The sequence below is a fragment of the Chiloscyllium plagiosum genome, unplaced genomic scaffold (assembly GCF_037043375.1).
Source record: "Chiloscyllium plagiosum isolate Xiang-an unplaced genomic scaffold, Cpla_swu_hap1 HiC_scaffold_23, whole genome shotgun sequence".
NCBI classification, from domain to species: domain Eukaryota; kingdom Metazoa; phylum Chordata; class Chondrichthyes; order Orectolobiformes; family Hemiscylliidae; genus Chiloscyllium; species Chiloscyllium plagiosum.
In genome coordinates, this window is record NW_028270161.1 from 27,823,989 (window position 1) to 27,849,507 (window position 25,519).

The window sequence follows — 25,519 nt, forward strand, 5'->3', positions numbered from 1 at the left end:
CTTCTATTTTTATGTGCTTATGTACATATCCTTGTCAATTTAGTTAAATTCTTCAAGGCTACACTAATGGCTCAGGTTAGCCGCCCATTTTATGTCCAACTTGATTTTATCTTCATTAAAGTTAGATGAAAGAAAAATTGGGAGAGGTGTCTGATGCCATCCTGCCTCCTATCCAAAGGAATGATCTTAACATTGCCTCATAACATTCAAACTAGGGGACACAGCATGTGGGGTGGGACATCACCTTTACCTAACATGTATAATATTTGAATGCTTTTTTATTGTAACAAAATGTTTTCAAAGCTTTAGATCAAAATAATAGCTTGAATAAAACATTAAATTAGATGGGATAAAAACAACAGATAACAATTTTTTTTACGTTTTGAATTTTATCAAGAAAATACATTTCAGTTAACACAGATGAATGATTATGCAAATACAAACATACCAGAAGCAGTGTAGTGGTTAGCAGGAAGTGAGGTAAATAAGTCCACTGCTGATATTTTCATCATCACTAGTTTCTGTAAGACATGACTTGGAGGTGCCGGTGTTGGACTGGGGTGGATAAAGTTAAAAATCACACAATACCAGGTTATAGTCCAGTAGGTTTATTTGGAAGGACTAGCTTTTGGAATGTCGGTCCTTCATCAAGTGGTTGTGAAGAAGGAGCGGTGCTCCGAAAGCTAATGCCTCCAAATAAACCTGTTGGTTTATAACCTGGTGTTGTGGATTTTTAATTCTGTCAGACAGGTCATATTAAAATTAGCCCTAATGTTTACACAAAAATAATAACTAGAAGTTAAATTTAGATGTTAGAGATGAAGTATTCTGGTGAAGCTAAATTAAAGGTTAATTTGACAGCTCAATGGAATGTGAGGAACAAATATCTCCATTAAGCCTGCTATTGATTTTATTATCCCGGCAAGCACAAACTGAACTGTTGTGAAAAAAATGGGTAAACTGACCTAGTAGTGATGTCTCACCTGTGAAGAAATCAGCCAAAAATTGGAATTGAATGGTAGAACAGAGGGCCCCCAACATCAAGAGTTGAGAAGAATAGGAGACAACATAACATTGAGACCTACAATGGAACTGTACAGGAGTTGTGCTGGTCTCTGGTGTAGCTTATGCCACTCTTGTGGCTTCTTAATCAAACCAGAATTGTTAGATGATGCAGTTTGAGAGTGAATGTAGAATTATACAAGGTCTATTAGAGAATGGAAAGAGGTGCACTTAATTTGAAGAAATGTTTCGGGGGCTTTAGCAGGACTGATTGTTACCAATTGTTAAAATGCAAGATATAATACTCAACTCAGGATGCTAAAAAGATATAATGCATTTTAGTCTAACAATTAGTTTGCACTGCAAAACCTGTTTGTGTATTGCGTCCCAGTTTGTTAGGTGTTAAATGCTTCCATTGGTTACAATAAAGTTTGAAATGTGATCTTAACTCATTACTTAGAGTTAAAACTTCCATTCCAGTTTTTGGCCATTATTTCCTTCACCTAGCTTTTCAGGACTGTAGAATCAAAGCTGACTTTGACCTTAACCTTGACTATATTTGAACCGTAATAGTAGTTACCATGTTCATTAACAATGGCAATGTTTCTATTTCAAATTTCCTTCAGCTTGCATGTTACATAGCAAATATAATTAAAAACAAAAACAGAAATTGCTGGAAAAGCTCAGCTGGTCTGTCAGCATCTGTGAAACAAAATCAGCGTTAATGTTTCGGTCCAGTGACCTGTCCTCAGACCAAGTTTAATTAAATATTTGTTTCATTTTGGCTGACAGGCTACATGGGACCAGCTCTGAAGCAACGTAAGTTGTAGCAATCAGATGTTGCAACTGTTCTAGGGATGAAAAATTAAAAGACCTAACCCTAAGTGGCCCCAAATGATTAATGATTATGTGGCAATTAAGTGAGAATTTTTCTATTTGATTTCTTCCTATGGAAACATAAGGAAAATGTCTTGCAAAAAATCTTAATATATGGCATAATCACAATTGATCATATATGGCAGGAAGAGTGTCCAGAATGATAAAACATTCAAGTGTTTATTAGTTAGAGAGCCTGAAATAATTTGATAGTATTTTCTTTATTTGGTACTGCTACTGTTTTCTAGATTATTACGAAGAATAAAATACAATAAAACATTTCATAAAAATGCAGCAATACTACAAAAATGTATATAGAGTAGAAACCCGATTATCCAAATACCAATTACGCGAAAATCAGATTGTCTGAACAGAATCTGATCGTCCTGTGAAACCGTTATAACAAAGTGGCGTTACTTATAATGGTGTTGCCATTGCGTCTTTTGTTAGTAGCACAGAGTAATGAGGATTGCCTGCTCTGAAGAAGATCTGCAAATGTTGCATAAAAGAGATGTTAAAGACACTGCTGCAACAATCTCAATCAGTCAATTGTAGCAGTTTTAACATAATTTTAACCAACAATAGTGCAAATATCGGGTCTTTGGTTTAACTGAGAAAAACAGGGAGGTACTCGCACAAAAAATGATGTGGAAGTGTTGCAGCAGATAAGGTGTTAATGACACTGGTCCAACAATCTTAGTCAGTCAATTGTCGTAGTATTGAAATAATTTTATCACGTGAAGATAACTGACATACTGAAGGATTTAACAATGCCTGACAAAGTCAGTGGTGTCTTCATTCCCTCTACGAGTTCGTATCTGGTGTAACTGATCGAGTTTGTTGTACGGTACTGTACTTACCATGTCTGTGAAGAGAAAATGCACCACAGTGACAATTGAACAGAAAAGTGAGATTTTACAGCGCCTGGATTGTGGTGAAAAGGAATAGAGGATTGCACAGAAGTACAACATTGGAATAGTGACAGTGTCTGACATCAAGAAAGCAAGACCAGCAATTGAGAAATTCATCAGCTTAAGTGACAGTGCAAATGCTTTAAAAAGAAAAGCCATGAAGCCAGCAAAGGATGAGCAACTTGACCAAGCTGTATTTTTGTGGTTTTCACAGCAGCGTGAAAAGTGAATTCCCGTATCTGGCCAGATGATACTGGAAAAAGCTGCCAGTTTCCATGAATGCCTCCACACTGGTGAGTCTGATCACAGTGTATCAGTGGGCTGGTTACAGTGCTTCAAACAATCGTCATGGCATTAGGCAGCTCAGCGTTCTTGGGGAGCAGAAGTCTGTGGATGACAGCACGGTGGAAGACTACAGACTAAAACTGCAGTCCATCATTCATGAAGGAAAGTATGAACCTGAGCAATTGTACAATGCAGATGAAAGTGGATTGTTCTGGCGTGCACTGCCAGATAAAACACTTGCGTCCACCCAGAAAAGCAGGTGTCAGGACATAAAGCGCAGAAGGATCAAATCACGATTTTCCCTTGTGACAATGCCACTGGCACTCATAAATTGCCGCTTGTCTGCATTAGGCAATATGCTAATCCCCGTTGCTTTAAGAACTGTGACAAGAACTTGTTTCCCGTGAAGTACAAAGCACATAATAAGGCATGGATGAGATATCTCCTTTTCTCATCCTGGTTCCATGAAGATTTTGTACCTGCTGTCAGGTCACATTTGGCAAGCAAAGGATTCGAGCAACATGCCCTTCTGCTTGTTGACAACACGGGGGCACACACTGTGAAAGGCAGCCAGTCACAATCAGCAGACTATCAAGTGTTTGTTTTTACCACACAACACCACTTCAAGGTTATAGCCGCTTGATCAGGGAATTATTGCAGTTCCGAAAAAATATTACCGCCGTGACATGTTGCATGCTGCCCTGGGTGAAGACAATGTCATGAATTTTTAAGCAATATGCAGTGTTTGTACAGATTTTAGTGATCAACTGAAATAAAACTCTGTTAGCATGCTTTTTAATGCAATTATAGGCATTGCAGTTTCCTTTGTTTAACGTCAAATCAATTTACCGAACAATCAATTATCCGAATGAAAACCTGCCAGCGCAAGGACTTCGGATAATCGAGGTTTCACTGTATTTTTCAGTTGTCTTCCACCTGCCTTACAAAAAAAACTGTGAAATTCCTTGAAAAAGTTGGAATATGCACACCCGAAACTCTCATTTTCCATAATATTGTAATAATACTCAAGGAGGGCTAGAGCAACTGATTTTGGCATATCTAAATGCTTATGTGAAATAAGATTACATATTCATATGTGTAGTTATTTTTTCATATGTAATAGGTAGGCATGGATTATTTGTGCTACAACTATTTAGGGTAACCTTCTGCTTTCTTCTTCTTCTGATTTATCAGAATCATATGTATCAAAATCAACTATTGTCTTTTCTTTGGGACAATCCTCATAATATTTTTTGATATACCTCTGCACAGTCCAGCCTTTATATTCATTGGGTATTGTGCATTCAAGGCCTTCAAATTGTACATTGTAGTGAACCTGCAACCAGTAGGCCAAATAGTGGATTTGAAAATCACATCTCCATGGATTTCCAGTAAGAACCAACTTCTCTATAAAGTACAGGTGCTCCAAGACGCCATATTCAAAGTTGTGCAAAACATTTGAAGATAGATCCAGCTCCTTCAGGCGCAAAAGACCAGCAAATGCAGCTGAAATTTAAAAAAAAACTCAAATTACTTAATGTTGAGTTTATTTTAAGTTCATTTTAAATTCACTGATATTTAGAACAGATTAAAAATTGGTCCAGCGTAGAATGCAGCCATTTGGCTTCTTGAGTTGATGCTGGCTCTTTGAAAAAGCAATTCAGCTGGTCTCACTACCACTAACCTCCACCCACTCTTTCCCTGGAACATTGCAGTTTTAAAAAAAAATCTACATTTATCTAATTCTTTTTTCAAATGTTATGATTTAACTTGTTTAACACTTTGTTAGCCAGTGCAGTCACTGGAAAGAATACTTTTCCTCTTGATGCCTTTGATTCATTTGTTAGTTATCTTTAATCCACATTCTCTGGTTCTCTTATTACCTTCATCAAAGAGAGCACTTGCTGTCTATATATTATCAACCTATCCCTTCTAAGGAGAAAAACCCTATAAACCCTTGTAATTTAAGTATTTAGTCTCTTGAACCATTTAAATACACTCATATAAAACATTCATTCATACTCCAGCCATGCCCCCCCACCCCCCCCCCCCCCCCCTCTTTTACTACTGAATTTCTGTAAAAAGCTTTTGGTTGTTGGTGTTTTACATATTCTCCTTTTCCCTTTCTCCACTGTTCCTCAATTTGTTGTAGTTAGCTTTCTTTTCCCTGTATTATCAATCTAACATCTATCAAATGCACTCTTTTCCTGCTTCATTTCATAGTTGCTTTGTCAACCAGCACTGGCTTTGGTTTTTGCATCCTTCCCCCTCTTGGAAAGTTATGTTGTTAACAGAACACTATTCTCTGTAAAGGTTTGTTTCATTGTTTTGTTATAGGTTTTTTTAAAACCAATCTTTCATTCCAATTTACCTGGGACAGATCTACTTCTATTGGATTCACTTCAATAGCTGATGAGTCCCTATCATTATTGCATAATCTTTTTGTGCCAATATTCTTGGCTTTGGATGTACTGTAGTTCTGAAATAAATTCTCACACTCACCACTGTTCAGAGCTGAATACCAGTCTTGATTAAGTCAGTGGGCAAAACTGTGATGAATGTTTCTCAATATAAACAAATATAGGATCAACCAGTTTGAATTTAATAAGGATGTAGCTGAGCAATTTCTAAACGTGAGAAGCTAGAAATAATGGGTGATTGAAGAGGTACAAGAGAGTCCAGGTACATTATTAAAATGTAATTAATAATTACAGAAATGAAATGCTGACCTTCATATCTAGAGTATACAAATGGGTAGAAGTCATGCTTAAACTATATAAAGTCCCTGTTAGACCACAACTGGTGTACACTGGAAGTTTGAACACTATAATATAGAAGGGTGAATTGGCCATCATAAGGCTTCTGGCTAGACTTAACAGAACAATACCTGGATGCCAAAGGTTAAATTGTGAGGATAGATGGTGGTAGGGATTTGGAAATTTCTTCAGTAATCATGCCAGATCAAATATCAGTTTTAAAACCTGTTGTAATTGTTGTATCCAAAGTTATTAATGAGATCTCAAATTTGCTATTATCTCATTGAATGCAGTAAAAGGTTCTAATGGCTACTTCTTATTCCAGTTTCTATGTTGATGGCTTCAGCTAATGCAAAGAAATGTCCCATTCTTTTAGAAATTATCACTGCATGGCTCAAAATTTATAAATAGATTAAAACAATTGTGAAGAGAAAAAAAATTTTGTTTCAGATCTGAGACATCCTTTCTTGTGAAAGATCTCGCATCTGAATCATTGATTCTCTCTTTCTGCAGATGCAGATCTGTAGATTAATTCCAGCACTTCTGTTTTTATTTCAGATTTCCAGCTTCTGTAGAACTTTATTTTTGTCAAACCAATTGTTTCACCTCATATCATGTCAGATCTTGTTTTATTCATAATATTCAGAATTTGCCAGTAGAATGCCAATGATCCTTCTGAATTAATTAATGCAGTCTATTTAGGACTTTTATTTGCAGATTGAGAATTTGCATATTCCCATCCTGAACATTTTGAGGGATTTGGCAGTTTGCAAACTATTCAGTTTCATCTTTTTTTAAAGCAACATCTTAACATATTATAACAACTGTATGTTAAAACACATTGGAATGTTCTTACCAGGATTTATGTATCCTATTGCATTGCTGCTGAGGTTTAATGTTTCTAATTCATTAAAATTCATGAAGTTTTTGGCATTCAATTGTCTGATTTTATTTTTGGATAGATCAATTTCCAGAACTTCAACAGGAATGTCGATTGGAACTTTCATTAGGCCTGTGAAAACAATAAAATTATGTTAAGCCTTTTAAATAATCACACTCTTTTGCTGTTGCACATGAAAGTCAAGCATAACATTTCCTCCATTCTTGTATGTACAGATAATACATAAATGATGAAAGCTTTCAGAGCTCTGAGATGCAGAGGGATATGGGATACCCTTGGAAGATACAGTTAAGGATAATGCAAAGAGATTATACAAATACATTCAGAGCAAAATAGCAATTAGGGAAGGAATAGGACCCCTTAAAGATCAACGAGGCCAACTATGTGTGCAACCACAGGAGATGGAAGAGATATTAAATGGATAAAAAAATTCATGTCAGTTTTTACTATGGAGGACGAAATAGAGGCTAGGGAACTTGGGGGAATAACTATTGATGTCAGGAAAACAGTTCAAGTCAAAGAAGAGGAAGTGCTGGACATCTTAAAAAACAAAGATGGATAAATCTGAAAGACTTGATCAAGTGTATCCCAGGATATTGAGGGAAACTAGGGAAGAAATTGCGGGGGCTGTAGCAGAGATATTTGTATCATTTGTATTAAGGTGCCAGAGGACTGGAGGGAGGCTATTGTTGTGCCTTTATTTAAAAAAGGCTGCAGGAGAAACCTGGGAACTATAGACCTGTGAATCTGACATCAGTGGTGGGTAAATTGTTGGAGGGGATTTTGAGAGATAGGATTTACACACATTAGAAAAGGCAAGGACTGATTAGGGACAGTCAGTATGGCTTTGTGCTGGGAGATAATGTCTCACAAACTTGATTGAGTTTTTTTGAGGATACACCCAAAAAGTTGATGAGGGCAGAACAGTGGACATGGTCTACATGGACTTCAGTAAAACCTTTGACAAGATTAACATGTTAGGCTAAGTAGTAAAGTTAGATCACATGGGATTCAGGGAGAGCTTGTCAATTAGATACAAAATTGGTTTTGCAATGAGATTGGAGGTGGAGGGTTGTTTCTCAGATTGGAAGCCTTTGGCCACCAGTAATCTGCAGGGATTAGTGCTGGTCCATTATTGTTTGTCATTTATACAAATGATTTAGATGAGAATTTAGAAGGCATGTTTAGTCAGTTTGTGGATGACTCCAAAATTAGCGGTGTAGTTGACAGTGAAGAAAGTTATCTAAAATTTTTTTGAAGAAGTAACAAAGAGGATTGATAAGGGCAGAGCGGTAGATGTGATATATATATATATATATATACATAGACTTCAGTCAGGCATTCAACAAGGTTCCCCATGGAAGACTGGCTAGCAAGGTTAGATCTCACGGAATACAGGGAGAACTAGCCATTTGGATACAGAACTGGCTCAAAGGTAGAAGACAGAGGGTGGTAGTGGAGGGTTGTTTTTCAGACTGGTGGCCTGTGACCAGTTGAGTGCCACAAAGATCGGTGCTGGGTCCACTACTTTTTGTCATTTACATAAATGATTTGGATGTGAGCATAAGAGGTACAGTTAATAAGTTTGGAGATGACACCAAAATTCGAGGTGTAGTGGACAGTGAAGAAGGTTACCTCAGATTACAACAGGATCTGGACCAGATGGGCCAATGGGCTGAGAAGTGGCAGATGGAGTTTAATTCAGGTAAATGGAGGTGCTGCATTTTGGGAAAGCAAATCTTAGCAGGACTTATACACTTAATGGTAAGGTCCTGGGGAGTGTTGCTGAACAAAGAGATCTTAGAGTGCAGATTCATAACTCCTTGAAAGTGGAGTCGCAGGTAGATAGGATAGCGAAGAAGGCATTTAGTATACTTTCTTTTATTGGTCAGAGTATTGAGTACAGGAGTTGGGAGGTCATCTTGCAGCTGTACAGGACATTGGTTAGACCACTGTTGGAATATAGTGTGCAATTCTGTCTCCTTCCTATCGGAAAGATGTTGTAAAACTTGAAAGGGTTCAGAAAAGATTTACAAGAATGTTGCCAGGGTTGGAGGATTTGAGCTATCGGGAGAGGCTGAACAGACTGGGGCTGTTTTCCCTGGAGCGTTGAAGGTTGAGGGGTGACTTTATAGAGGTTTACAAAATCATGAGGGGCACGGATAGGATAAATAGACAAAGTTTTTCCCTGGGGTGGGGGAGTCCAGAACTAGAGGGCATAGGTTTAGGGTGAGAGGAGAAAGATATAAAAGAGAACTAAGGGGCAAAGTTTTCATGCAGAGGGTAGTACACGTATGGAATGAGCTGCCAGAGGAAGTAGTTGCAACATTTAAAGGCATTTAGATGGGTATATGAATAGGAAGGGTTTGGAGAGATATGGGCCGTGTGCTGACAGGTGGGACTAGATTGTGTTGGGATATCTGGTCGGCATGGACGGGTTGGACCGAAGGGTCTGTTTCCATGCTGTACATCTCTATGACTCTATGACTCTGATTTGGTTATCGGGTTGAGGAGTGGCAGATGGAGTTTAGTTTGAATAAATGCAAGGTATTTCATTTTGGTAAAATGAACAAAGACAAGACTTATACAGTTATTGGTAGGTCCCTACGTAGCATTGTAGAACAGAGATACCTAGAGGTTCATATGCATAATTCTCTGAAAGTTACATCACAGGTAGACAGGGTGGTAAAGAAGGCATTTAGTACGCTTGCCTTCATTGCTCAGATCATTGAGTAGAGGAGGAGGGACCTCATGTTGAGGTTTTACAGGACATTTGTGAGGTCATGTTTGGATACTGTATACAGTTCTGCTTACCCTCTGTAGCAAGGATATTTTTAAATTGGAGAGGGTTCCTTGGATATCCTTGGACTTTTTTTTAAAAACTGGAGCATAGGAATTTGAGGGGTGACCTCATAGAAGTTTAGAAAATCATGAGGAGCATAGATAAGGTGAATAGTAAAGGATTTTTCCTTAGGATAGGGGAGTTTAAAACAAGTGGACATAATTTTAAAGTGAGAGGAGAAAGATTTAAAAGGGATCTGAGGGCAACTTTTTTCACACAGAGGGTGGTATTATATGGATTGAACTGCCAGAGGAAGTAGTAGATGGTGGTACACTTACAACATGTAAAAGACATTTGCTCAGATTCATGAATCGGAAAGCTTTGGAGGAATATGGACCAAACACAGGCAAGTGAGATTTGTTTAGTTTGGGAAACTTGATCAACATGGACGAGTTGGATTGAAGGGTCTATTTCTGTGCTCTATGACTCTATAAATAAAAGGTTTCAGATACACAGGATATTGGTGAGACCACATCTGAAGTACTATATGTAGTATTGGTCAGTTTCTTTAAGGAACAACATAAATGCATTGGAAACAGTTCAGAAAGCATACTAGACTAATCTCTGGAATATGTGTGTTTTTGTCTTCAGAAAGGTTGGATAGGCCAGGCTTGTATCTGTTGGAGCTCAGAAGAATAAAGAGGTGACTTGACATAGTGCATGTGAGAAGGAAGTTTCCTCTTGTGGAAATTTCTAGGAGTAGGTGTCACTACTTAAAATAAAAGGTCATCTAGTTAGGACTGAGATGACATAACTTTTTTTTCTACACAGAGGGTCATGAGTCTTTGGAATGCTCTTCCTTGAAAAACAGCAAAAAAAGAATTTTTGAAATTGTTTTTAAACAGAGGTACATAGCTTCTTAATAATCAAGAGGTGAATAGTTACCTTAGGTACACAGGATTATTGAATCATAAGATAAGCTATTATCTTATTAAATGATACAGCATGCTTGAGGGGCTAAGTAGCCTAGTCTTATTGCTAATGTATTTGTTCACAGATATCTTTGTATGTGTGTTGAACGGGTTGGGAGAGTGGATACTTGGTCTGAGGCAGGAGATGAGAAAGTTGGGAGGTGATGGGAGGGAAAGTGAAGCATGTGAAAAGGTACAGTAAATGGAGAGAAGGTGGAGCTTGTGTTATTGATGGTGGCTGTCTTTCAGTTTGAGAAGATTTCCACTGAAATGTAAGTTTCTGCCAATAATCTTAATGTGACTGAACATGCCAAGTTTTGTCCAGAGATCTTACAGCAGGATGTCCTAAAAGGGTAGTGAGATCTGGGAACCAGGATTTTTTTCCTTTCCTTTTAGATCTATGCTGCTACTTTGCCACATCATTAAGATGGTGTTACTTAATGCATGGTGGAACTTGTTGAACAGGTTGTTGCCATTTTGAACAGTTCACAGCCAACTCAATCCAATTATGAATGTTAATCCTACCAGCTTTCAAGGAGTGCTTCAGGATACCTTCGAAGCTTATTTGATTCACTCATGGAATGCTGGTTATTTATTGCAGGATTTGAGTACAGGAGCAATGATATCTTTCTGCATTTGTACAGGGTTTTGCTGAGATCATACCTGGAGTATTTTGTGCATTCTTGGTCTCCTTTATTTGAGGAAGGATGCTCTATCCATGGAGGGAATGCAACAAAGATTCACCAGACTGATACATGAACAGTAACTGGATCTGTTAGGGTAGTATTCATTGCAGTTTAGAAGAATGAGAAATGATCTCATAAAATCATGTAAAATTACAACAGGACTAGACAGGGTGAAAAGAGGATGAATGACCCCAATGACTGGGGAGACCAGAACAAGGGTCACAGTATAAGGACTGGCCACTTAGGACAGAGATGAGAAATTTCTTCATTCAGAAATACAGGTGAACCTTTGGAATTTTTTTGCCACAGAAGGCAGTTGAGGATAAAACATTGAATGTTTCCAAGAAGAAGTTAGAAATATTTCTTAGGGCTAAAGGTATCAAAAGATGTGAGAGAAAGTGAGAACAAGGTTGAATGATCAGCTAAGATTATACTGAATGATGGAGCAGGCTCAAAGGGCTAAATGGCCTACCCCTGCTTTTATTTTCTGTTTCTATTTGCAGTTTGAGAAAGTCAGCACTTGCTGAGAAAAATACTTTTAAATTATCTGAACAAGTAACTAGTCCAGTGACCTTGACTTTGCTTGAATGTTCATAGACCTGGCTTCAAGAAGATAGTAGTTGTTTGTTCAGTTGTCTTTCCAGTTCATCCAGAGGCATTTAATTCTAATTTAATGTCAGGATTTTGTCTGCAAGGGAGGAACTATCTCAATAATTTCCACAGCATAATTTCTCTCTCATTTTGGAGTCAGTTACCATGTCACGTTTCCTGAAGATTCTTTTTGGGAGGGGCATGTGGACATTCTTCCCAAATCCATAGGATGAATGAATACAGTTTTGATGTGAACATAAGTAAATTGGTTAGAAGGCCTCAGCTTGAACAATATTGGGGTCACAGACTTTGATTCTCCTCCATTTAATTTTCTTTGTAGTTCTTTTTGGCACTACTACTTGGTAACTGAGGATAGCCTAGACAGTAACATCTGCCACTATGGATTGATATGTTGAAAGTTTTCTTTTCAGTGTTGATGGTTACAATGCTTTTTTGAGAAGTGAAACATCATACTGTGAGTGAAAAGGATTTTGTTAATTTGATCTTAGTCTTGAGCTGCCCTGCTGTAGATCACCACTTTGGACACATAGAAACTCATCTGTTTCAACAATCCCATGAGTAATGCCATTTAGGAGCTCTCTAATCCTAGTAGGCCCACACATACTGGCAAAATTGGTGGGACGTATCAAACAAAGTGTGGTCCAAAACATTCTGCATGGCAGAATAGGCAAAAGATGATCATACATACTCTGCATATCATCAGCTGTGAAGGAAGAAGAAAGCTGCAGCAGCAAGGTAGTCTGATTATCATGGTTTGTTTTGTCACTGAAATTTGACTACCAGCCAAAAAACATTTTGTGGACAATGTCAGCACCCAAAAGTCCACAAGTCAAACAAAGTCGCATGCAAGATTCGACTTGCAAACTCCTCTGTCAGTGGCGAATAGGTGAAAGGATAGGGTTGTGAACCTAGTGTTCCTAGTCAAGAATCCTTACACAGGCAATAAATGCATGAATGTTGTTGGACATCACAAAGCTATTTTTCTGACTGCACCATTCATAACCAAACATTTTGTACTGGTTATGGCTACAAACCCTGAACAGATAGATGATTTAGGAAGGGTGCCCAAACAATAAGTGGGTAATTCAATCAAAGGTGAAACAGAGGAAGTTAGGAGATGTTAAGAAGGGAAGAAAGAAACAAAGGAAACCCAGGTGGTGTAGCAAGTGGGTGACAGTAGTATCTTGACTAGTGTTATGAAGCTGTGGGTGAACTATACCTTTGAAGAAAGTTAAAACCTAGCAGTGACAACACCAAGTATTCTCAATAAGACACAATATAACATGTGTTCCAGCTACTGTAGATTTGAATTCGGCCAATCAGTTTAAAGTATTCATCGAAAAAATACTAATTTTCAATCAGGTTTGAATTGAGTATATTGGCAATTTTAAAAGCTAATGACACAATTTGATGCTTAGGGATATAAGACTGGGAAGAAGTTGAACAGCTGAGAGGAGAACTGCCAAGCCCCAGCAGGTAAAAGACTGCCTGAAAAATAGCTCTCGTAAAAAGTACCTTTTTTGATTAGTAACCTGTGAAGCAGAATCCCTAAGAAGACGACAGCACAGGAAGATCCAAATAGAAGAACCGAAAGCTGCTTGGTTTTGAGATATGAAGTGTTGTTTTGTAAATCTTAACTGGGAGCTTTATCGGACTAGTGTTATAGAAGGGAAGATAAAAGATAGGTTAGAGTGAGGACTTGTATATAGTTGTTAGTTAATTATTCTTTGTTATACTTTAAGGAATAAAGTTTTTAATTCTTACTTTAAGTAGTTCTTGGCCACTCAAATATTTACAGATTACTGCACGGGATGAATCTTCTCTATGTTGCTGGTTTTAAATTAAGCAGTTTACCCTGTGTTGTAACAGTTTGGGGCTTGGGTCCGTGATCTGAACTGTTTTGACAGATTTGAATAGATTTGGGAGTGTGAAAAATCCCAGCAGATTTAAACACTTGCAGGTTTGTCTCCTAGATCTTTAAATAAAACGTAGGTGAGACAATTTGTTTAAGTTTAGTGACTTGTGGTTGATTAAATTAAAAGTGAGAGAAATGGCTCTTAAAATAGATAAAAAGGTTCTGGGATTTGAAGATGATTCTCAAATTTGCCAAGAAAGTTTAGAAGGAAAGAAAAATACTATATTTTTAGAATTAGCAAATAAGTTGGATTTGGATTTAACCAAGAACAAAGGTAAAGCTGAAATTGTCAAGGGGTTACTCAAACACTTCTGTGTGTCAGAGAAACAGTGCAGTAGAGGTAGAAAAGCCTAAATTACAATTGAGGAAAATGGAGTTAGAAGACAAATAAAAGGGAGAGAGAGAGAGAAGGAGGAAGGAGCGAGAGAGAGTGAGAGAGAGAGGGAGGGGAAGAGAGAGAATGTTTTTAGCTGAGTAAAGAGAGAGAAGAAAAGAAGAGAGAAAAAGAGAATTTGAACTTGAGAAGTTGCGCCTTAGCAATGTTAACTGGATGGCGATTAAAAGAGAAGTTAGTCATACATATATAAGTATATCAAAGCTCTGCCACATTTTGATGAAAAAGATGTTGAAGCCTTCTTTATTTCATTTGAAAAATTGACTAGGCAGATGGCGAGGTCCGAGGATTTATGGGTAATGCTAGTTCAGACTAAACTGGTAGGCAGAGCTAGTGGGGTATTTGCCGCACTGTCAGATGAGGGGTCAAGAGATTATGAAGAGGTTAAACAGGCTATTTTAAGTGCTTATGAATTGGTACCAGAAGCATATAGACAGCAGTTCAGAAACACAAAGAAGGAACCAGGTCAGACTTATGTTGAGTTCGAAAGAAATAAACATAGTCATTGTGATCAATGGGTGCGTGCTTTGAAAATAGATAGGACGTTTGAGGCTCTAAGAGAGATTATTCTGCTGGAGGAGTTTAAAAAAATCTCACTTCCAGAGATGGTAAGAATTCACATGAAGGAACAAAGTTCAGGAAGTGAGAAGGGCAGCAGAATTAGCAGATGAGTACATGTTCGTGCATAAGACAAGCTTCCGGCCAGAATTTTTTCCTGTGAGAGAGAGAGAAGTTGGGAGAAGGGGAGATCCTACACTACTAAACCAAGAGTAGAGAGCACTGGTAAGAATTTACCACAGGATAAAAAAGAATCCCAAGAGGGTAGAAAGGAGGTGAAAGGCCTCAGGTGTTTCCACTGTGGCAACGTGGGACACTTAAAGTCACAGTGCTGGTCATTATAAAAAGCTGTGGGAAAAGATGTAGTAAAAAAAAGCTAAGCTAGTGGCATTAGTGAAGGTAGTAAAGGAGACCCCAAGAACAGCTGAGGAGCTGCAGGAGAGTGCACTGCTGAGGCAGGGGATGGGTATGGAGTGAGTGCTGATCTCTACAAAGAATTATCCTCTTTGGGTAAAATTTACTCAACAGGGGGAGAAGGACAAGAAATTAGAATTTTGAGAGATACAGGATCTAACCAGTCGCTGATAGTAAGGGATGAGCGAATATGCACTCTTTCTCATCAGTTACCTGAGTGTGTGGTAATTTGTGGGATAGATGGACAGAAATTTAGCATTCCCCTATGTATGATCAGGTTGGAGTGCCAACCTAAGATTGGGGAAGTTACAATGGGAGCGATTGACAGAATGTCAGTTCCAGGAATTCAGTTTGTTCTTGGGAATGATTTGGCAAGATCCAAGGTGGGAGCGACACCCCTTGTTGTGGAAAAGCCCAAGGAAGACCAAGAAACTGAGGAGTTAAAACAAAAATATCCTGGTATTTTCTCAACTGTGTGGTAACCAGATCCCACTATCATAAGTCACCACATGAAGCAAAAAAGTGAAGAGAAAGATGAAAGAGTTGAGGTTCACTTAGCAGATATCCTGTTTGACATAATGGTGCAGGAAAAACCTGAACAGGCAGACAGTCAGACAGAAGTGTTTAGTCCTGAAAGGCTAAGAGACTTGCAACAGCAAGACAAGCCAATAAGATATGTGTACTCTGAAAAGGAGGCAGAGAATATTCTGGAGGGTTATTATCTGAAAGATAGAAACCTAAGGCAGAAATGGAGACCATGCCAGGTTAGTGCAGAGGAGAAGTGGGCCGAAATGCACCAGATTGTTTTGATAGTAGCATACAGACTGGAGGTGTTGCGGGTAGCACATGAACTACCTGTAGGAGGTCACCTAGGAGTATGAAAGAGTCAGGCTAAGATACAAAAACATTTTTATTAGCTGGAATTCACAAGAATGTGGTTAATACTTGCTGTACATGTCACACATGTCAAATGGTAGGTAAACCACAGGCGGTGATAAACCATGTTTGTTGCCAATTTCCACATTTAAATAACCTTTCATGTGGGTTATAATTGATCGTGTACGTCCTGTCCCAAGAACTAAAAGTACGAACCAGTTCTTGTTAACCATAATGGATGTGTCTACCAGACTTCCGGAAGCAATTCCATTACAGAGTATCAAGGCAAAAAGGGTATTAGAGGAGTTAGTAGCTCTCTTCACACAGTACGGACTACCCATAGAGCTTCAGTTAGCTCAAGGGTCAAATTTTACTGCTAGGCTGTTTAAGGAGATTATGGATAGCTTAGGTATACAGCACTTTAAATCCAGTGTGTATTGTCCTGAATCCCAGGGAGCTTTAGAAAGGTGGCATCAGACCTTGAAGACCATGCTGAGAGCATACTGTCAGGATTACTTGAAATGATTGGGATAAAGGTATTCCATTCATATTGTTTGCCATTAGAAATGCCCCAAATGAATCTACTCAGTTCACTCTCTTCGAGTTAATATTCGGTCATGAAGCGAGAGGCCCTTTGAAATTAATTAAAGAAAAATTGACAGGACCAAAGTCAGAGATCTCACACTTAGATTATGTATCAGAGATGAGGGAGAGATTAAACTGAGTAGGTGAGTTAGCTGAACAGCATCTAAAGAGGGCACAAAATAGAATGAAGCAGGTGGCAGGTAAAAGCTCTGGGACTCAGACGTTTTCCCGAGAGGATAATGTATTAGTATTGTTACCAGTGATAGGAGTTTCCTTCAAAGCTATGTTTAGTGTTCTCTATCAAATTGAGAAAGAGTTGAGTCAGTTGAACTATTTAGTAAAGATACCAGATAGAACGGAAAGGTACTGAGTGTGTCATGTGAACATGTTGAAACCATATTACACTAGAGATAAAGAACTGGAGAAAAGGTATTAGTTACTGCCCTGCAGAGTGAGCAATCAAATCCAGTCAATATGGATTTTGAGGTGCCTCAAAATAGATTACAAAATGAAGAAGTCCTTGAGGAGTGGGATAGTGTAGTAAACTATCTGTCTCAGGAGCATAGAACACAGTTGAAAGATTTGTTATGACAGTACAAGGAAATATGTAAGAATCAGATGGGAAGAAATAATGCTATTGTACATGAAGTAGACGTAGGAAATACCAATAAAACAACACCCTATCAGCTTAATCCATTCAAAGCCAGACAGGTCCAGAAGGAAGTGGAGGCCATGCTCGACGAGGATATCATCAAATCAAGCCAGAGCGAGTGGAGTTCCCAAACTGGATGGGACTCAATGATTCTACGTGGATTATCGGAACGTCAACGCTGTTGCAAAACCGGACTCATATCAAATTCCTAGATTGGAGAACTGTACCGAGAAAGTCGGACAAGCCAGTTACATGACCAAGTTGGACTTAATGCGTGGTTACTGGCAGGAACCTTTATATGAGTTGATGAATTAAATTTCTGCTTCTGTAACCCCAAATGGACTTTATCAGTTTAAAGTGATGCCTTTTGAAATGAAGAACACATCCACCACATTCCAAAGACTCATGAACCGAGTTGTGGCTGGGTTAACAAACTGCACAGTCTATTTGGATGATGTAGTATCTTTAGTAAATCCTGGAAGGATCACGTGGCAAAGCTCTTTGAGCAACTACGAGAAGCAAAATTGTTGATAACCTTAAATAAAATGGAATTTGCGAAAGCAGAACTGACGTTCTTGGGACATAATATCGGTCATGGGAGGTTGACCCCACGGAACGCAAAGACAAAGGCCATCGAGGAATTTCCACGACCAGCCTCGAAGAAAGAGGTGCTTCGATTCTTAGGACTCAGTGGATTCTATTGGAAGTTTGTTCCAAACTTCAGCAGTGTAGTGGCACCGTTAACTGATTTGCTGAAGAAGAACACAAAGTTTCGGTGGACAGAACCGTGGCAGGAGGCATTCAACCATTTGACATAGATATTAACCACCAAACCAGTTTTAGCTGCACCAAACTTTTCAAAAGTTTTTAAAGTTGCCATCAATGTTCGTGACATTGGAGTTGGAGCTGTACTCCTACAGGAAGATGAGGATGGGGTGACGTTTCGAGTCTAACTGACCCTTTGTCAAAGCTAAAAAAAGGGAGAAATAGGGATGTATTTATACTAGGCTGAGAGAAGGTGAGTCATTGCTCCAGAAGCAAAGGTAGCAATAAAGAGGTGATAATGACAGTGCATAGAGAGATTATAGGGAGATTAGGAGCTGTGAATGACCAAGGTTGAAGCCAGTGCTATGTGACAAAATATGTGGGGGATGGGGGGGATGGGTGAAGCAGAGACAAAATGGAAAACAGGGGAGAAAGGTAGCAAAGGGGGGAAAGAGGAGAGGAAAAAAGTGATGTCTATTGCATTTGTTGCTCCCAACGTGGTCATATCGGAGAGACAAAATGGCGACTGGGTGATCACCTTGCTGAGCACCTTCGGTCCGAATGCAATCAGGTCCCGGACCTTCCCATGACTTGCCACTTTAACACACAATCCTGCTCCCATACCCACATGTCTGTCCTTGGCCTGCTGCAATGTTCCAGTGAAGCTCAACCCAAACTGGAGGAACAGCATCTCATCTTCCGACTAGGCACGTTACAGCCTGCTGGTCTCAACATTAAATTCAACAACTTCAGATGATTATCCCATCTCGACCCCTCTGTTTTCATTCTGCTCCGTAATTTTATTTCATTTATTTTGTTTACCTTTTTAAAATATTCTTTTCACTGTTTTGTACCTCATATTTCTTGATTGTCTCTCTTTCTCTCGCTCCCCACTCTCTTATCACCTTTTTCCTCTCCTCTTCCCCCTTTGCTACCCTTTTCCCCTGTTTTCCATTTCGTTTCTGCTTCATCCATCCCCCACACATTTTGTCACATAGCACTGGCTTCAGCCTTGGTCATTCACAGCTCCTCATCTCCCTATTATCTCTGTATGCACTGTCATTATCACCTCTTTATTGCTACCTTTGCTTCTGGAGCCATGACTCACCTTCTCTCAGCCTAGTATAAATACCTACCTATTTCTCCCTTTTTTTTTTAGCTTTGACAAAGGGTCAGTTAGACTCAAAACGTTAGCTCTTTTCTCTCCTTACAGATACTGCCAGACCTGCTGAGATTTTCCAGCAATTTCTCTTTTGGTTTCAGATTCCAGCATCCACAGTAATTTGCTTTTATTAAGTTGAGGATGGGTTTGAACTGCCAGTTGGTTACTTTTCGAAGAAGATCAACACCCACCAGAGGAAATACTCCGCAATTGAAAAGGAACTATTAAGTTTGATACTGGCCTTACAACAGTTTGATATGTCTGTCCTGAACAATGTGTTGGAGACTGTAGTGTACACTGACCACAATCTGTTTACATTCTTAGAACGTTTTAAATATAAGAATATGAGATAATTTTCATGGAGTCTTATATTACTGAATTTTGATTTAAAAATCATACATATTGCAGGTTGGAAGAATGTCATCGCAGATGCGTTCTTGTGGATTTAACTGGTGGAGTTTAGATGAGATTTATCTTTATACACACACACACACACACACACACACACACACACACACACACACACACACATATGTGGGAAGAAGTTAAGGTAAACTTACATTAACGTTATCTGTATGTTAGGGTAATGTCTTTTAAAAGTAGAGAAAAATGAAGCCATCTTATCATTATGATGATTCCTTTTTTCTTAAGGGGGGGAGGTGTTATAAAGATGTGCGTGAACTATATATTTTAAGAGAGTTAAAAGCTACCAGTGACAGCACCAAGTGTTCTCAATAAGACACAATGTAACATGTGCTGGCTACTGGAGTAGCTGGTTGCCCGGAAATGACAAAAAACAGATTTGAATTAGGCCAATCAGTTTAAATTATTCCCTGAAAAATGCCAATTTCCAATCAAGTTTGAATTGAGTATATCAACAATCTTAAAAGCCAATGACACAATCCGATGCTCTGCAGTGTAAGACCAGGGAAAATTGAACAGTTGGGAGGAGAACTGCCAAGCCCCAATGGATAAAAGACTGTCTGAAAAATAGCTCTCTTAAAAAGTACCTCTGTTGATCAGTAACATGTGAAGCAGAATCCTTAAAATGGTGATGGCACAGGAAGATCCAAACAGAAGAACTGAAAGCTGCCTGGTTTTGAGATTAAAAATGTTGTTTTGTAAATCTTAATTGGGAGTTTTATCGGACTAGTATCATAGAAGGGAAGGTAAAAGATATATTAGAGTAAGGACTTGTACATAGTTGTTAGTTAATCATTCTCTGTTATACTTTAAGAAATAAAGTTGTTAATTTTTATTTTAAATAGTTCTTGGCCACTTGAATGTTTACAGATTACTTCAGGGGATATATCTTTTTTGTATTGCTAGTTTTAAATTAAGCAGGGAGTTTCCCCTGTGTCGTAACACTAGATATAGGATAGGAAAATGAAACTATAAGGGAAACACAAAGCTTAAAAGTACAGAAGGAAGAGGGGAGGGGACAGGATATCGAAATGTGTAAAGAAGAGAAGGTACAAGACGTAAGGAAGAAGGTTGTGCAAGGATGATGAGGAGAGGAGAATAATATATGTTTCATAGGCAGAAGATATGTTTGATCAAAAAAACTCCTCTGAAAAGAAAATGGAAAATTCAGTCTTTGTTGGATGAGGGCGCGGAGGTCTATTGTGAAAAGAAAGGAAGAGAGAGAAATAAAAGGGAGCAGCATGAGTGAAAGCTGTTTGCAGCTTCAACTAGGTAAAATCCATCATATTGAAAATGTTAAAACTGCATTGAAAATTCTCTGAGGAATGATCTTAATGTAATTTCCAACTGCAGATGGCACTAGCATTTGTAATAAAAAAATTATGACTCTCGATACGAGAAGCTTAACTAGAGAAGCTACAGAAAGTTGTGTCAGCACACGAAAAGTATCTGGTTCCGTGGTAGCTGCCTTGCCTCTGAATCAGTGGTGCTGGAAGAGCACAGCAGTTCAGGCAGCATCCAATGAGCTTCGAAATCGACATTTCGGGCAAAAACCCTTCATCAGGAATAAAGGCAGTGAGCCTGGAGAGATAAGTGAGAGGAGGGTGGGGGTGGGGAGAAAGTAGCATAGAGTACAATGGGTGAGTGGGGGAGGGGATGAAGGTGATAGGTCAGGGAGGAGAGGGTGGAGTGGCTAGGTGGAAAAGAAGATAGGCAGGTAGAACAAGTCCGGACAAGTCATGGGGACAGTGCTGAGCTGGAAGTTTAGAACAAGGGTGAGGTGGGGGAAGGGGAAATGAGGAAACTGTTGAAATCCACATTGATACCCTTATTTCCCCTTCCCCTACCTTACCCTAGTTCTAAACTTCCAGTTCAGCACTGTCCCCATGACTTGTCCGGACTTGTTCTACCTGCCTATCTCCTTTTCCACCTATCCACTCCACCCTCTCCTCCCTGATCTATCACCTTCATCCCCTCCCCCACTCACTCATTGTACTCTATGCTACTTTCTCCCCACCCCCACCCTCCTCTCACTTATCTCTCCACGCTCCAGGCTCACTACCTTTAATCCTGATGAAGGGCTTTTGCCCGAAACGTCAATTTCGAAGCTCTTTGGATGCTGCCTGAACTGCTGTGCTCTTCCAGCACCACTAATCCAGAATCTGATTTCCAGCATCTGCAGTCATTGTTTTTACCTTGCGTCTGAATCAGAAAGTTCCTCTGTCTAAACCTGATCCAAAGACTGGAGTCAATAACTTGGGTTAATATCTTAATATAATACTCAGGGAGGGTTGTACTTTCAGATGAAAAATAGTCTGAAGTTTGCATTCTCATGAATGTAAAATACCCATTGTATTATTAGCAGAAAAGTTTTGTAGCAGCCTGATCCAAGATTTATCCTGTAATCAACATCATCAACTGTCTTTGGTCATTAAATTAATTACTTTGGAGCTTGCTGCACACAAACTGGCTACTGCTTTTCATTTCACTTAGAGTAGTGACTAATTTCAAAATTACTCGATCAATTCTAAAACATTTGAGTTATCTTGAAGTGATGAAAAATGCTAAATAAATGCAACTTATTCTGCATAAAAGTCATTACTTTGAGAATCGCTCAATTTATAAAATTCCCCAAAATGATCTCATCTGTGTATGTAAAATGCATATTTTCTTCATTTGAGGTACCTTCCTACATCAAGGAAGAAAGTTTGAACAGAGCAAAAAACCTGATGTGAGAATCATGGCATATGATTAATCGACGCCCAATCTCAGCAATGGAGACAGACTGAAATTCTGTCTCTTATTTACATGATAGTACCAAGTGATCTAAACTAAATTCCCTATTGAATGGTTTGGCAGGAGGTTTAAGTTTGAATGAACTAGAAATACTTCAAGCTAGTCTGTATTTAAAGACAAAATGCAGTTTGACTGGAGCAGGTGCTAAAAACTGTTAAAGAAGAATTTATTAGTAGAAAGAGGAGTGATATGGTGCAGCAGACCAGAAGAATTCACTACATGGCTCTTCAATGGAGCGTTGGAAGTCCTAGTACATAGGAGAGAGGTCCTTCTTGATCAGTCAGTCATAGCCAGTGGGAACAAATAAACTTTGCAGAACATTAGCAGTATAACTCCAAAGACCTACATTGCAGTGCTGCAAAAATTCAAAGACCTCACACGAGTAGTCAAGATCATTGAATACTTTTTTACGTAGCAAATCATTTAAAAGTGAACATTGATCTAACGTATTTTCTCTGTTCAACAAGTCCCCTTCATTCACCTACCAAGCATACTTAATGTCTAATATTAATAGCTTTACTCATCTATTTAACATTACTGCCAATCTCGAATTTAGCATGGCTGTAACCGTCACACACTTATTTCACAACCTGTGCACTTTGCCAACTGTTTGACTGTCTTAGACACATCACCAAAATACATTCACCTGGCAATTCACATTGCTCATTGGCAAACTTCCCTTTCTTTTGTGGGATGGTGTAACCCACAATTGGCAAAAGTATTTAATTGGTGAACGATGACTGCATATGATTCTGCTTATCATTAGAGTGGCCACAACTAAGGCCATAAGAACAGAGCTGAAATCATCCAGAACAAATTTATGTTCCTACCTCCTACTGCCTCAAATCACATTCCCCCTTGACCCACAGTACCTAACAAGTTATAGTTGCAGTTGATGTAAACATGCATCTCTTGCTTACTTACCTCACTCACACACCTAACCTCTCCCTCACCATAACCCGACCATTGTTTCTTTATCCTTTCAGATATCCAGGAAGTTCTACCTGGTAAAGCACTGGTGCTGGAGCCTGAAGTCCAAAAGAAACAAAAGAAGAGCATTGTAACTTGATTTCTTACTTGCACCTCTTTTCAGAAACCAGCTGTGCATGTATTTTAAAGACCAGCATAGGGGTGGGATCTGCATAGGGTGAGTCTTTAGGCATGTAAAAGAAGAAAGGATTGAGTAGGTCAAGAGCATGAGTTCTGCTGGAAAGGATTTGGATTTGGGTTTCATTGGGACAGTCCATAGAGAACCGTTGGTGGTGGGCACCATCAAAGGGCACTGAGAAGTCCGCGCTCTCTTGGCAAAGAATGTTGCATTGTGTTTTTAGGTTATTATTTTCAGTATGAAAATGGTGGACAACCGCATGATGTTGACAGATGTCTTATCTTCCACTGCAGTACAAGAACCACCAACGAATGTCTCTGGTGTGCTTACGCTGAGATCATGAAACCTCAGCCTGCTCAACACTCAATGGGGCTTTCAGGATCTCACAGTAGTCCAGCAGTCTGTGCTTCAGCAGATTATCAGGAATACTGAAGCACCATCTTGGGAGATTGGCAGCATTAACAAGATAAGTGGAGTATGAAACAAAAACAGAAATTGCTGGAAAGGCACAGCAGGTCTGACAGCATCAATGGAGAGAAATTAGAGTTAACATTTCAGGTCCAGTGGCCCTTCTTCAGACCCTGCTGAGTTCCTTCAGTAATTTCTGTTTTTGTTTCAGATATCTAGCATCTGCAAGTCTTTGCTTTTAGCTTTGTAGACATGCTGAAACCTCTGAAGTAGCATGATGTATGATCATAAGGCCAGCCAATGTACCTGCCTGACAGATAGGATGCAAAAAGGTGACTATTTGAATTGTGTACAGGATATTGGATGGTTTGGAAATGGTTTTATGGTGGTGTTTATGAATAAGAGGGCAACGTGATGCTTCAAGAAAGTAAAGGCAAAGTGTGTGTGTCTCTTGTACCATGGGTATTTGAACATTGTGATCAGTGGAACAGTGGATGCATAAGGCAAACATAGGCAGCCCATAGACCAACCATGTTTTGGTTGCTCCCTGCCTTCTTAAGTTGCTGCTGAGCTGCTCATCATATTCCTGTTGGCAAGGGCTCTGCCATCGTAATAGCACAACACCATAAATTTGGACAAATGCTCTGGTGAGTAATAGAGGACTCCTCCAGAGTTGTCAAGGCAATTAACACAGTGTAAAGCTAACCATTAGAGGTCTAACGCAATGTGTGGCAGGATGGCTTGCATTGTATACATGCTGGCCACATTTAGTGGGCTGCAGGAAGAATCATGAGCCAGCTGTCAGGCTTTCATTGCCAGTAGCTCCCGTTATTCTCTGGTTTGATGTGATGGCTAAAATAAAGAAAGAACAATAGACTAACATATAATGTAAACATCATGACTGTTGCCAACTTGTATGATTGTACCAAGTGGACCGTGACTGATAGCCTTTGGACATTTGACACATCTCAGCATTTAGCTATTGTGACTGCAAAGTCACACCCTGCTCAATGAAGAAGCCCACTGTCTTGACTGTCATTTCTGTTGTCATTCAGCCAGCCTAGAAGCAGCTGTTGGTGCCCATGCCACTTGAACAAAGAGAGAACATAACAGATTCCGGATGTAAATTCCTGTTGTCCTTCTGAAGCAGCTGTAAGTGGCTGAAAATGTGAAATGTTACAGATGCCATCTGCTGCAGACAGGGAAGATCCTCAAAGAAATTCAGAAACACTGTCAGCTTCACAGCCACTTGAATTGCCATCAATGTCATTACAGATCTGATTGGTAGTAGTGGTAGAATTCTATGAGCAACCCTTTTGTAATGTGCTGAAAAATATACACTATTTCTGGCTTAGCTGAAGGAAAGAGAAATGCTCACTGAAGATGCTGAAGATGGATAAAGTAGCCTACCAAGAAGCTTTTCCCTCTCCCCACTCTGTCAGCATCTTGTTGGATTTATCTCTTGTGCTGTAGCTGAAGGGCTTAGCAACTCATTGATGGTCTCCTTAAACATAAATTGGGAGTGGAGTCCTTGCCGCTCTTAAACACAAGTTTAGCCATGTTTAAGAGTGTTAGCTTGAGTAACAACATCAGAAGTGGCAGCACTGGCATCAAATCAGCATAAATGCATACTTATTTTTGCTGTAATCTCCTTAGCAAGATTGCATTTGGGACAGAATAT

At 39.2% G+C, this 25,519-nt stretch overlaps 2 protein-coding genes across 5 annotated transcripts in view; one reads left to right on the plus strand and one right to left on the minus strand.

Annotated features, from left to right (window-relative positions):
* fbxl13 (F-box and leucine-rich repeat protein 13) overlaps positions 1-25,519 on the plus strand; it is a 317,084-nt gene that overhangs the window by 122,372 nt on the left and 169,193 nt on the right. The gene's annotated exons all lie outside the window — the stretch shown is intronic.
* lrrc17 (leucine rich repeat containing 17) overlaps positions 268-25,519 on the minus strand; it is a 67,743-nt gene continuing 42,491 nt past the window's right edge. For both annotated transcript variants that reach the window (XM_043713825.2, XM_087999507.1), the window contains 2 exons: positions 6,687-6,842; positions 268-4,580 (listed from right to left, as the gene is read on the minus strand). In XM_043713825.2, coding sequence (XP_043569760.2) covers positions 4,228-4,580; positions 6,687-6,842 — 509 coding nt within the window. In that variant the 3' untranslated portion in view covers positions 268-4,227. The remainder of the gene's footprint in view (positions 4,581-6,686; positions 6,843-25,519) is intronic.